Source organism: Desmodus rotundus, chromosome 11 (assembly GCF_022682495.2).
Source record: "Desmodus rotundus isolate HL8 chromosome 11, HLdesRot8A.1, whole genome shotgun sequence".
Lineage (NCBI taxonomy): Eukaryota > Metazoa > Chordata > Mammalia > Chiroptera > Phyllostomidae > Desmodus > Desmodus rotundus.
The window spans coordinates 52,082,786-52,097,110 of NC_071397.1; the positions used below are offsets into that span (position 1 = coordinate 52,082,786).

Consider the following 14,325-nt stretch of genomic DNA (forward strand, 5'->3'; position numbering starts at 1 on the left):
ATTTAAAGATATGTAGTCACCATATTGATCTCTGCCTGTTCTAGTACTTGTTAACATATTTTGGGCAAAGTATCCCTTGAAACAGATAAGAACCTCTTCTCAGAAAACTGCATATATGCACATATATTCAAATACTTGCTTACAATGTCATGTGATTCAGAGTCCCTTAATGCCTAAGGGCATGTCGTTAGGCTAATAATCAAACTAAGTAAAAATTACAACCTAAAGTAGAACTTAGTAGAATTCAGAACAGTAACATTCTATATATTTGATGTCACTCTGACTTCACCTGCTTGGTGTTGAAGTGAAACTCTTGCTATATTCCTTTGCTCTTTATACAAGTAACTTCATCTTATACTGAGATACCTACATGTATAATCTGAAAATAAGCAAGTTGGACTCGAAGAAATCAAATGCTACTTTACTATTCAAATATTGCATGCATAAGACAAGTTTATGTACATTCAATAGTTTTAAAATTATCTTTTATTTTTAGCAAACGATCATTTAACTTTTACCTTTATTAAGAGAAATATTATAGACAAGCCAAAGGATCCTAATTTAAAAATACGTAATTCTGTTCATCTTCCTAGTTGTCAAAATATTTATTATACTGCTATAAAATAAGAGCTTGTTACCAAACCAACAGAAGAAAAAACTGACAGAGCTTGAAAAATGAGAAACTAATTAGCAAATTACAAAGCTGACCTGCAGCGGCATCCGCAAGTTGTGAGAAAGGCACTGTGGGTGACATTCTCTGACTCTTCAAAAATGAAAAGAAATGTTTCCAAAGTGCACTGGCAACCGCAGCAAGGTGGCGCTCTTTAGCCGATAATGAAGACTGCACAACCAGGTCCACCTTTTCCTTTTGAAGTTCCTGACACAATTGTTGATGCATATTCCTAAAAAGAAATTAAAACATAGCTAATACCCAACAAATGCTTACAAAAATCTCCCTTAAATACATTTTTGGCTTTTAACATTTATACCATATGAAAACTGAAGGACCATTTTATATAATTAAAACCTTTATGCTAAGACATTATGCATTCCTGGTTGGTTATTTGATGGATGAAAGATGGCATATTAAGCACCATAAAGTTAATGTTAATTACTAATGTCAACCATTAATTATGTGCTTTTTAATATGTCAGATTTAAATGAGAAACAGGCAGCTTCAGAATGAAGGTCTGCATTTTGCAACTCACTATGACAAGTGCTTTTACTTACAATCTAGACATGGAAACAATTTTTGAAACCATTTTCTCTTTAGGATACAGATGTACCAAGAGGAAAGTAAGTATATCTGGCTTACGTGTGGTATTTTAAAATAAAATATTTTCCTTGTTTAGAAAAGACAAGACAGGCCTTGTACTGGTATACAAAACTGTGACAGAAACAATTTTAGCTCCTTGGTCCAAAAAAGATTCACAGTCATTTCCGCATAGCACACAACAGTAAACAAAAAGTTATTTTCCATAAAATAGTAAACATGAATTCAATAGTCTCAAATCTTCATTCATCATTTGCTCACCTTTTTTTTTTTTTTGCTTATTTCAATTGAAAATTTAGACATAGCTAGACCTTTATAGGAATATGAGAAGGAAACACTAAGAGATTTCATAATGGTCTGGCATAGAAGGCATTTATGCAATATGCCCAGCAATTAATAATATATGATTATTTAAAAGTAAATATATAACCATGATATTATCCCTGTTTCTGTTTATAATGGCGCCATATCAATTGAGAGTATATACAAATGCATGGATACCATCCTTAGATTTTCTGTCTACAATTAAAAAGAAAAGCAGTGAAAAATAACCAATAGAGCTACAGAAGATTTCCTGATAGCAGTAGTATTCCATTCCACTTTGAGAAAAGAAAGACATATGACATTAATTCCAACATGCCTCATGTTTTAAATCAGTTTATCTAGGGGAAGTGGAGACGTGAAAAAACTATACAAAACCTAGAATTAACTAGTACATGTACCTACAGCAATTCCATAAAAATACCAAACTGGTTGCAAGACCACATCTTAGACTTTTCACGTAACTACACGTAAGTAAATATTGTAAGTATCAATTATGTAACATTTGGATTCTATGACCCTTTACTCTGAAATTCTTGAATATTATTTAATATTACTTCAAGCACTGAAAAAAAGTGTAGAAATGCCTGGGGAAAGAATATAATAGTGAGCAGTTCTCATAAGAGCTAACCAAGTATCTGCTATGTTCTCTGTGTAAGCCTGAGATGCTTTCTACTTGAACTAGTGACTAGAGAACTATTTCAGGTCCTTTAGCTTTGAGTAAGATGAATACAAAACCACTAAAATCTATTTGGCAACTAACTCAACTGTGTGCATCAACATAGCAAAGTTCATGAGTACTTTTCAACATACCAGAACCCAAGTAAAATAATACCACCCTTTGCACACAGCCCATTTATAGCTTTTTCGAAGTGTTGGTTTCAAGGGATAATAAATAACATATTGTACTTGGATAGGATGGGTTTTGCCTACCGTTTCTAAATAAATATACTTTTCTTTAGTATCTAAATCCTAATCCCTAGGAAGGGCTATCATTTCTGATCACTTTTTATGTGCTAGAAATTCTTTTAAGTAAAAAATCAGAACAATTCTATGAGATAGGTATCATTAATCCTCTTCATGGATGGTAAAGCTGATAACAAGAAAGTAAAATAATGTACCTAAAGGGCACACAGCTAAGAAGGGCTGGCCCTGAAACCTGAACATAAATCTGACTCTGGAGCCTATAGTTTTCCCTTACACACTAGGACACACACTCTTACGCATTATGACACATGTGCGTGTGCTCACACACACTCTTTAAACACTGATAAATTTTCTTCTGTCCCTACTTGGGTTGAAGAAATTCCACCAAGCTGAAGGAAAGAAGCTGGAAAAGCCACATGTAGCTTTGCCCTGTGAAGAACCAGGAGCAAAACCAGAAGTCTGTATTAGAAAAACCTATAGGTAGAGATACCAAGAGAAATGCATTTAAAAAGGCAAAGAAAGCTGAACCATTTTTGACCTCTCCAGAACACAATGTTTAGGTACCAGGGATCTGATTCAGAGGTCTGAAAAAAGCAAACCCCTAGGGAGAAAGTTAGTGCTAGCAATTATACTCTCCAAGGTAAAAGTTAACACAGCAAACACAAGTTCCTCTTAAGTATAAGACCCTGACCCAAAAACAGACTTGCTTTGGAAATGTGCAGTCCACTTAGCATTTTGGTTTGAAAAGAAGCTATATATCCCGGGAATATGGAAAATACTTTCTGCTCAACGGCTTGTATGTTCAAAGCACTATCATTCTGAATAAGAATAATAATCTGTTATCATAACACAAAACAAAGTTGTTTAAGACCTTATAGTAATTTCTGTAAACATGAAGATATCAGAGAGAGGCAAATGCAGGAAATGCCAAGGATTTACTGTAATGTGGGTCTGAGGGAAGAATCGAATTTCTGCACTATAGGCAAAATAGTTAGCAACACCCCATGCAGTCATAGGCAATTTTTTAAATCACATTTTCTGCGTCAAAACGCTAACTACAGAGAGACTACAGAAGAAGAAACTTATTGCATTAGATGTGACTGCACACCTACTGAAGGCACACTGGCGAAAATGAAAATATTGAGAGAAGCTCTGTCACTAGCGGTAACATTATAAAAGAAAACACAAAACATATATAAATTTATAAAGGATCTAACACAGTTCTAGATGTCATGGCTATTTCACAAACTATTTTCTACATTCTTCTACAAACAGTAGAAAATTATAAAAGTAAAACTTAATACATACATATAAGTAAAAATATAAAAGCACAAAAGGTAAAATGTGATTCTGGATCAAAACCAAAAAGACTCAGATGGAAAGCAGATGACAGCTAGTCAGGGGGGGGCGGGTTAGGGAGTAGGGGGACTGAGCAAAAAGGAAAAAGGACTCATGGACAACAGTGTGGTGATTGCTGGTGGGAGGGGGTATAAGGGGACAAAATGGTAATGGAAAAAAAATACAACGAAGATTAAATCCACCCCCTCCCCCCAAAAAACAACAGAAAGAAATGTCACAAGTAATGTAGAATCTCCCAATACTTGGTAAATGTTCTGAATAAAGACAAACTTAATGCAGATTAAAACCATTTTGGAAATACACACATTGGAAATATACATGCATAACCAGTCCACTTACATTCTAAAAGATGCAATATAGCATAGTAAAAAATAAAATTTTCTGAATGTCATTATTCAAATTGCAGCTCACATGCTAGAAATAAAAGCAACATTAAGCATTTATTGTTATTTACCATGTGCCAAACACCATGCTAAGTATTTTATAAGCATTATTTCTCACCCTATGAAGTATGTACAATTATTATTATTCAAATTCATAAATGAAGAAATTGAGGCAAAAGAAGTAAAATGTTGCATAACACAGCTATCTGGTTATTAGTAAAGCTACTTGGAGCTGTGTGGCCTTAAAAAACAGAAAGTAACCTCCCAGTTTTTGTGTGATAAGAGGAGGAAATCATTTGCTACGCCCATCACAGCTGTATCGTTAAGACTGTATGAAATAACATCCTCGAAAGTGTTTAGAAACCTATCATTAGACCATGTAACACCCACACCTGCACATATGTGATGACCCAGGTCGTCAAATGCTGCTGTTTTAGCTCTGCTACCCTGCGCTCTTTGGCTTACCTCACTAAGTTCCTGATTCCTCCATCTGACTGCTGTTTTGCCTCTCTCCAATATTTGTTTTACCGTTTTATCTTCCCACTACTTCTAGAGATTTCACACATTTTGCTTCTCTTTCTCACTCCCTACCTCTTTACCCCTACAGACACACAAATGCATGGAGGTATCTGCTGTGTGAGAGGCACTAAAACCTCTACCTGCCAGCTGCAACCTGCCAGCCAGTCTCTGAGATGCGTTCCTCCCTAACAACTTGGGCAGGCTTCTGGAAACACGTACTGGATTACTATATCTAGGTTTTACTTCTTTTTTTATCCTCACCTGAGGGCATTTTTTCATTGCTTTTAGAGAAAGAGAAAAAGGGGGTGTGAAGAGAGAGACAGACAGCGATGTGAGAAAGAAACATCAATTGGATGCCTCCCATATGCTCCCCAACTGGGATTGAACCCACATCCTGGGTATGTGTCCTGACGGAAATTGAACCCGCAACCTTTTGGTATAAAAGTCAATGCTCCAACTATCTGAGCCACCTGGCCAGGGCTTACTTCTAATCTTTGTATGTTCTTGTTTTTCCTGTTACTGACAATGATGGAACAAGGTTGGTACCCTATACATCACTTTCCTCGTAATCACAGTTGTCTATGCAATAACACTTCTGATATATTATGGCTCAAAAATTTAAAGAACGGTTGTTTATTGATGGAACATTTACCACACAGAAAAAGCATAACACAATAAATGTGACTGACAAGAGCTAAGAGAAAGTAAGGAAATGACAACAATTAGTAACTGAATTTCTTTTTTAGTGCCACTTCAAACCTGGCAACTCTCTTCAATTGGTATTAGTAAAAAACAGAATGGGAAGGTTTAAGTTAAAAAGTTGTTCTAGACCATTATTAGTAATTACTACAAGTATCTGATTGAGCTAACTAAAATAAAATTGGATGGGAATCCAGATATTCTATGACCATTCTTAGTTTCAGCTAAACTCTCTAAAAAAACCTTATATACTTTGAACTCTATTGTAATTCTTCTTACCTTTGTAAAACAGGCCTATAATCTGCTTTACTGCCCAGAAAGAATATAACCACCAAAGTAATGACATTACTACAAAAAATACACGAAGATTTAAAGCTGGAGGTTACCCTATAAATCATCCAAGTCAATCCTGTTTTCAAAAAATGAGAAAAATATAGCCTCCAGGTATTAAGAAACTTCTGCAAGGCTATGAGATAATGGTAGCTTGAGTCCTGACTCCCAATTCTGTGCACACCCAAGTTACCAGGAAAAGGCGGTAAGTGGAAACCAGACCAGCAAGGAGCAGCCTGGGCACACCCTGCAACGCCTCCCTGTACTAGATGCCTCAATGCACCTGTGCTATGTGGGGCAGGGAGTGAGTGGGTGAGGATGACTGAGTGGATATGTGAGATCAAGGCAAGAAGTTCATTGGCCATTTTGATGATCAAAGACTGTGACGAATAAAGAGCACAGCACTAGCAATGGTGCTTTCAGGCAAACATAATGCACCATTAAGGAATACAAGGGTTCCACAAGCTGTGAGGAAAAGTGTTCAAATGAACACTTGTCTAAGAAACAGAAGACTAACTCGGGACCCTGGAAAACTCCTGAGACTTGCTTTTCATATGTTAAATGGGAAAAATCCTCCAGGAGCTGCTAAAGTATCAAATAACGTCCTATAGGTAAAAACAATTTACAGACTATAAGGCAAGATAATATGCATTTCAGTCACATTGTTACTGCTCCTAAATCCTGATACCCAGGTTCATAGGTGCAGTAAGGTATTACTGCTTTGGAGACAGGCATACCTGGGTACAAATCCTACTCTGTTAGCTACTGGTTGCAGGGCCGTTTCCTTATCCATCACAAGAATTATTAATAAAAAACATTCAATAAATGGAACAATTATTATTGTTGGCCAAAGAATCTAAGATTGTTTGTTGAGAACAGATGTGCCAGCCCTATTCTACATCACTGACCTTTATAATTAGTTTAATCCTATAGGTACTATTATTATCCCTATTTTATAGACAAAGGATCTAAGTAAAAGAGCATAAATAATTTGACTGGTTCATACTGTTAGTAAGCAGCACAACCAGAATTTGAACCCAGGCAGTCAAATCTAGCTACCATGCAACTATGCTACCACTCTCTCAAATACCATGTTACTACTTAAATAAATGATGCATGTTTTAATTGTCACACTGCTGTATCTATTCATTCCTACGCTAAGATCCTCATGAAGGTAATTACAAATAGTGTAACATCCAATCCCAGGTGGCAGGCCAGATATGCACACATTAGAAGCTGAACACTTCTGGGGAGTGTAGACTATTCTAAAGGATTCCAAAGGTCAATGACATGATCATTTAAATTTTTCCTGTGGTCTACGATTAAATTAATTAGCAAGACTGAAGAAAGAGAACAAACCAGGAATCCAGTGTTAAGCCCAGCAAACCAAGCATGCTTGTAGCAAAGCTGCATTATGGTTTTAGAGAATACTAGTGAAACACTTAAAATTAGGTTGTTTGCCCCATCCCAAAAAATATGGCATAGTATGAAAACATGTCAATAAAAGGTGATTACTTTTAGGAATTATCCTTATTATTCTATTAGTCTTATATTTAAGAAGATCATGGGCCTCCATCACTTAAGTTTTCCAGTGATATTTAACTGTATTTTATGGTCCACCACCAACAGGGACCTATCTCAATAGTCCTCAATCTTGACTACCATCAAAATCATCTATAGAGCACTTAAAAATACAAATGTCCTGCCTCACTAAAGATCTTACTGCATCTTCAAGTTTGGGGCCAAAGCGTATTACTTGTTTTAAAATTCTGATTCAGTAGGTCTGGGGAGGGGCCCGAGAGACTACATTTATATTAGGTAGATGCTGCTAACCCAGGGACCACACTTCAAGTTTCCTGGCTTTTCTTGTCTCTAAAATGGTAATAATAATAGTACCTACAGAAGTAAATTAATTAAGCTAAAATACTTCGAATAGGGTTTACACATATATTCTCAATAAACAGTCTCTTATTTGGGGGTCAACAGTAAATACTTCATTTATTAAATATGTCCTATTTAATTCATGCAACTAGTAGCCCATGCATCCCAAGGAGTAGCAACACCCTATGTAATTCTGTACTAGAGGGCTGAGACCCATTCCTCTACTCTGTAGGCAAAAGTGTAAAACAAAGTACAAGTTCTACACCAATTCATAGAAGAATGGCCACTGAGGGCAGCAGAGGAAAATGGGACTGTGCATAATTCTCGAAGGTCACGTTAAGGACCGAATAGCTGACAAGGAGAAAAGTAAAAGCACAAGGGCATATAAAATCCATTCACTTTCTAATTCAATACGGACTACAAATGTTCTGGGCAGCAGGGATCAAAGTTATCAGAACAGACAAAGTCTCTGCCCTTCTGAGCTTATATTCAACAACAGACATAATTAAATATAGATATTTAACATCTCAGATTGTGGTAAGCTTTATGTAGGGAAATCAACATGGGGGGTAATGAGTGATGGGAGTTAATATTTCACCTAGGATGAGCCGGAGATGCCTTCTGCAACATTGAAGCAAAGACTAAATTAGTAAGGGAGGGAACCACAAAGCTGTATGGAGGGAGAGCATTCCAGGGAGAAGTAACAGCGAATGCAGTGATGCCAAGGCTGGTGGTTTCACAGACTCAGGGACAACAGTCAGGAGGCCAGTTGGCTGAAGCACCACGGGTCACGGAAGGAAGGAATTACTAAAATTAAGGGCAAATGAATTCAGAGGTAGCTGGGTTCCAGATCATGTAGCATCTTGCAAGCTATAGTAAGGACTCTGGGTAAAATCTAATTTGGTAACAAGCCACAAAAGCAGAAGAGTAACACAATTTACATCTCAAAAGTAATATATAAAAGAGCAAGGTGTTTGGGGAAGGGAAGAAAAAGTAATCACTCTGACTGTAATGGAGAGTTTTTATAGTAACATTATAAGGCAATATATTTAAAGATAGACAACTGGTCCCCATTTGTTGTCACACTTTCCTCAATTCACTTCACAAGAAGTTACTCAGTGCCAGCCATTCTGTACGATGCCAGAGACACAAAAAATGATTACGGCAGTTTCTGCTGTGGGAAAGAAAAATTCAGGACTTCATTCTGAAGGTAGTAAGGACCACTGAAGGATTCTGAAGTGAGAAATGGTATAGTGGAGCAGTGTTCTGGGAAGCATTTATCCAGTAATGGCAAAGAGACCAAGTTAGGGCAGTGATTTTCAACCTTTTTCACTCATGGCATACGTAAACTAATTACTAAAATTATGCAGCATATCAAAAAATATATTTTTTGCTGATCTAACAAAAATATTATATAACTTTGATTCATTCATACCAAATGGCCATTGTTGTGTTGGCTGCTGTCAATTTTTTATTGACAACCAAAGGTAAAAAAAAAAGGTCAGCGACCCTGACTAAATAGTCAGGTATTGCATGTTTTAAAACTTCTTGTGGCACACCAGCTGAAAATCGCTGAGTTAGGGTAAAAACTGACTAGAGACAGGAGAAACCAATTATGAGGCTTTTGTAAACAATTAGGTATGAGCTAACGTGTAACTTAAGCTACTTTACCAAGGAAAAAAAGCTAACAGTAATTATTTGGCATTTTATGAAAGAAAAAGAAACAGTTTGTGTTAACTGTTTTGGCTAAGTTTTGGGGGAGGGAAACAAAGTTAGGAGTAACAGTTAATTACTACAGAAAGAGAGTATAATTTGATTTGAAAACAGAAAATTTGAGTAACAAAATCCAGTAAGTTTTTGGAAACCTGGACCTAGAGTCCGAGAGTACATTCTGACTCAGGAATCACCCCGCAGGGTAGCTCAGCTCATTTGTGGGACTGTGGCAGATGCTATCAAATACGGTCCTTGCTCACAAAGAATGAACAAGTAAGTGCTGAGACAGAGGTATGCATGGAGTATTATAATGGACAAAAAAAAGACCATTTCGATCAACTGGGGAGTTTGATGAAGGCTTCTTGGAATAAACATGCCATTACCAGGTTATGGAAGTTGTGTTAACTAACTGAAAAATAATTTTTAAAAGTTTCAGAAAGTTGGAATTACATGAGTAAACCACAGTGACATAAATTACGTGGTGTGTGAGGGGACTCACAAACAATTTAGTATTACCTGAAGATGAAAGGTCAAAGGGCAGAATGATGGAAAAGGAAACTAAACTATTGATGGGGACCAGGTCAAGGAGGGCCCTGCCATCTAAAAAGTTAGAGCTACAAAGAAACAATCCTTTCAGGTAAAGAGAATCAACACAGACAAAACCAACTTACATACCTAACATGTATCTTCCCAACAGTTTATTCCCAATATAACCTAGAGCTTACAAGGACTACCTCATTCAAACACTGTGTAACTGCACCGGGCTAATGTTACAATGCTATTTGCCTTTGAAATGTTTCATTAAAAAACCCAACCTGGCAAGTATATGCATGTGTGACATGGTACATATAAAAATACATGTAACTACTCATTACAACATACTATTAATAGATACGTTTTGCCAATGCTTGCACGCTATCTTATGCCCTCATCTAATAAAAGCAAGCCTAACAGACCAACTTAGCATTAGGGCACAAAGTAGTGCAAATGCTCTTGGCAAAAGGGTGCTATACTGTATTTTTCTAAGAGGATTAAGTTTATTTTGCCATTGCCTCTGTTTCTGCCATTTATTTGGTGTCTGGGGAAACAGTTTTACCTATAATCAACAAGTAACAGTCCTGAACTTAATACAAAGAACCAAAGAAGCATTATCATGCTAGAATTAAGACTGAAGTCTTAAAACATCTCAAGATGCCTTCAAGAAAATGGTTGAGGGTAAAGACCACATTTAGGCTTGGTTGAAGTCCGTTGACATTACAACTATAAGATACTATAGGAAGATGAATGTTATAACAGGGATTTCTGAAAAAACAAGAAACTTGTCCACCTGTCCATGAAAACTCGTTTCCAAAGGTGTAATGTGACATGACCTTGTACTGCTCATATTCAGTCAGGGCCCTCATTTCCATGAACTCAAACTCCAAATTTAAGAGCAAGTATGTGGGCATAAGAAATGGTCTCCATATAAAAGTAGTCAGTTTCCGACTTTGCCTGCTAGCAGAGTATCATGTGGAAAAGATCCCGAGTTTTGATTCAGGACCTTTGTCCTTGATGTCAGAGGCACTCAGAGGTAAGATCACCTCTGTAAGAAGTCTCCCACCTTAGAGAAAATACTCAGGTTGTCAAGCTGGTCTTCTGGGTTCACTTCCTCTTTAACTGTAATTGAGCAAACATACATACACTGGATCTTACCTAAAACAAGTTAAGTATAGAATTCACATACAACTAAAAAGGAGATGAGAAAAAACCTTAGGGTTTGGTGGCTAAAAAAGTAAATCACAATATATTTATCTGCAACATGGGCAATAGTATTTATACAAATTGCCTTCATTTTGGAAAAGAGATCACCAATCTACCCAATTTAGCAACACTGGAGCCAACAATTACTGTGAGACTAAACAAACTTCACAATCTTAAATTTTTCTCCGCCTCCTCCTCCTCCTCCTCCTCCTTCTCTCTCTCCCCCCACCCCCTGCAACTATTCCATCATTTATTGAATACTGGTGTAGTTTTAAAACATGCCCACAAATTCTTTGCCATTTCTCAGATCTAGATTTCTGAGTGCTTGGACCAACATGACTCTATATGACTCCAAGGCTTGGTGATAGAAGACCATGAAGCTTCTGCCTCGTTTGCTGGGAAAACTCGGTCTTAGAGACCTGAAATGCTGTGTATAAAGTACAATTACCCTGAGAACACACTTTGGAAAGGCCCTAGGTAGCACTTGAGTCAACTGTCCTTCAGCCACTCTAGCTCAAACACTAGACGTGTTCGTGAAGAAGTCACTTAGGAACTGGATTCTCTACCTTTAGTTGGTACAGTCCCCAGCCTTGCGAATTACCCCCAGACAGAATCATCTTAGTTGATGCCTCAGACATGGTACCAGATAGAAGAGCTGTCTTGGTTTTCCAAATTCCTGACCCACAGAATCCATGAGTATAATGAAGAGTTGCTTTTGCAATGTTTTATGCCACTACATTTTGTCATGGTTACCCATATATACTAAGTACCATGTCGAAATTCGAGTTTAAAAGATGGAAGAAAAGATATAAACCTGAGTAAATTCACACATAAAGGGAATCACACATGAGGAGGCGGGAAGCAAATACTTTTCTTCATTAAAAGTATGACCAAGCAGTAGTATTCGCAACAGGCAAAGGCAGGCTTAACACAAAATAGCTATGTTTTGAGCCTCCTAGGAACCACCTACAACATCAGATATTCTAGACTTGTTTTAGGACAAATGAATTGCAAAGGTAAGAGTCATTTGAAGAAAAGCTACTTCAAACACCTATATCAAGCAAGTACTAAGACATTTTATGTTTAGTATCATATTTATTCTCCATAAATTTTAATCAGTTCTGTTGCTTTTACATTCCATTAATAATTGATAGCTTTTTAAAGCAAGTTTCATTTAAATTTTCCCTAGATATAGGGTAATACAAGCTTTGCCTAGGAAGTATCCAGCCATATACTATGAAAAAGAAACATTTATTGAAGAAGATACAAGATACAAGAAACATTGTACATAGGACAATGACACCTCAGTCCCCTTCAAAGTAGGCACCTTGGGACCTCACATAGTTCTCCCAATTGCCATCAGCTGCCCCGTTGTATTTTCCTGAATTTCATTGATGGTCTGAAATCTCCTCCCTTTCTAAGGTGATTTTGGTTTTGGGAAAAGCCAGAAGTCTCAGGGTGTCAAATCTGGGCTATAGGGGGTCTGAGTCACCTGGGTGATTTGATGTTTTGCCAAATATCTCTGCACAAGACGTGATGCATGAGTGGGTGTGTTGTCATGATGAAGCTGCCAATCACCAGTTGCCTACAGCTGCAGCCTTCTGAATCCTCTGAATATTTTCCATGGAGGAATACTCAAGATTAATGCAAAATTTGATGCAGATTCGTTGCTCTACTCAGTCATTTTGAATGCAACAGTGACACAGTACACATGTTCACTCAATGGTGTCTACCACCCCCACTGACTAGTACAGTGAAGCCATCATTGTTCACACATGTGCATCCCAGTCCACTCTCCTTGGCTGCCAGGTTACACTGATGTCAGGCAAACTGTTCTCCTTATAATGACAATGGCTGGACTTTTTCTGGACAAACCCCACATGTTTATGAACCTGAGACCATCTCTGAAAGCTAATTCACAGAAACATCTTCCAAAAAACAAGTTTAACTCCCATTATCTCACCAGCAGGCTTTCTGTGTATCAAATACACAAACTTAAAAGAAATTTCAATAAATTTGTTAATTTTAATTTAGTTATTCCATGTACTGAGTTATACATAGCGCTATCCTTTAACTACAGCTGCAACCATTACAGTACATCTTTTTACAGGTGTTTAGTTACTGTGAGGGGGAACGTGCGTTGGTTCAAAAGAATTCAGGATCATTTTATTAAAGAGAACAACCCAAACATTTTTTGAAGTTAAGTATTCCACTACATGTTTGCTGGGGCTAAATTTCATTTGAGTACTTTTTTGTAATCGGCAATAATAAATTCCTAAAAAGAAAGAGTCTAATGGTAATGTTGACTGATTCTTAACTACATGCACCCAAATGTTCCCGTCACAGGGAAATTTGCTCTGTAATTTATCTTAATGGACTAGGTGTTTCAATAAATACTGAAAATGTCCAGTCTCTTTTCCTTCCCATTTAAATCAAATCCAATTCTATGTCAACAGATTGTACCAATGTATAATTACAATAGTTAATGCATTGGGAAAAGTGGCATTATTTGATAAATAATTTTTCCAAAACCTCTTAAGCATCCTGCATTCTCAATATTTCTCTTGCACTTAAGAAATGCAGTAAATTAATGGGACTACATCAAACTGAAAAGCTCTTGCAGAGCAAAAGAAACCATCAACAAAATGAAAAGGAAACCCACTGAATGGGAGATTATTTGCCAATGATACATCTGATAAGGGGTTAATTTCCAAAATATATAAAGAACTTATACAACTCAATACCAGGAAGACAAAAAATCCAATTTAAAATTGGGTAAAGCACCTGAAAAAGATACCTCCTCCAAACGGGACATACAGATGGTCAATAGACACATGAAAAGATGCTCAACGTCACTAATCATCAGAGAGATGCAAATTAAAAACCACAATGAGGTATCACCTCACATCTGCCAGAATGGCTACCATTAATAAATCAACAAACAACAAATGTTGGCGAGGATGTGAAGAAAAGGAAACCCTCATGCCCTGTTGCTGGGAATGCAGACTGGTGAGGCCACTGTGGAAAACAATATCGAGTTACCTCAAAAAATTAAAAATGGAGCTGCCTTTTGATACAGGGATTCCACTTCTGAGAATATATTCTAAGCATACCAAAACACCAATTTGAAAGAATATATGCACCCTTAGCAGTGTTTGCACAATAGCCAAGATCTGGAAA

The 14,325-nt window shown here is 37.0% G+C and overlaps 1 protein-coding gene across 1 annotated transcript in view; it reads right to left on the reverse strand.

Annotated features, from left to right (window-relative positions):
* Positions 1 to 14,325, reverse strand: part of MMS22L (MMS22 like, DNA repair protein) — a 124,898-nt gene that overhangs the window by 36,711 nt on the left and 73,862 nt on the right. Inside the window, exon 15 of the mRNA XM_024551746.4 lies at positions 709 to 902. Within this exon, the coding sequence (XP_024407514.2) occupies positions 709 to 902 (194 nt within the window). The remainder of the gene's footprint in view (positions 1 to 708; positions 903 to 14,325) is intronic.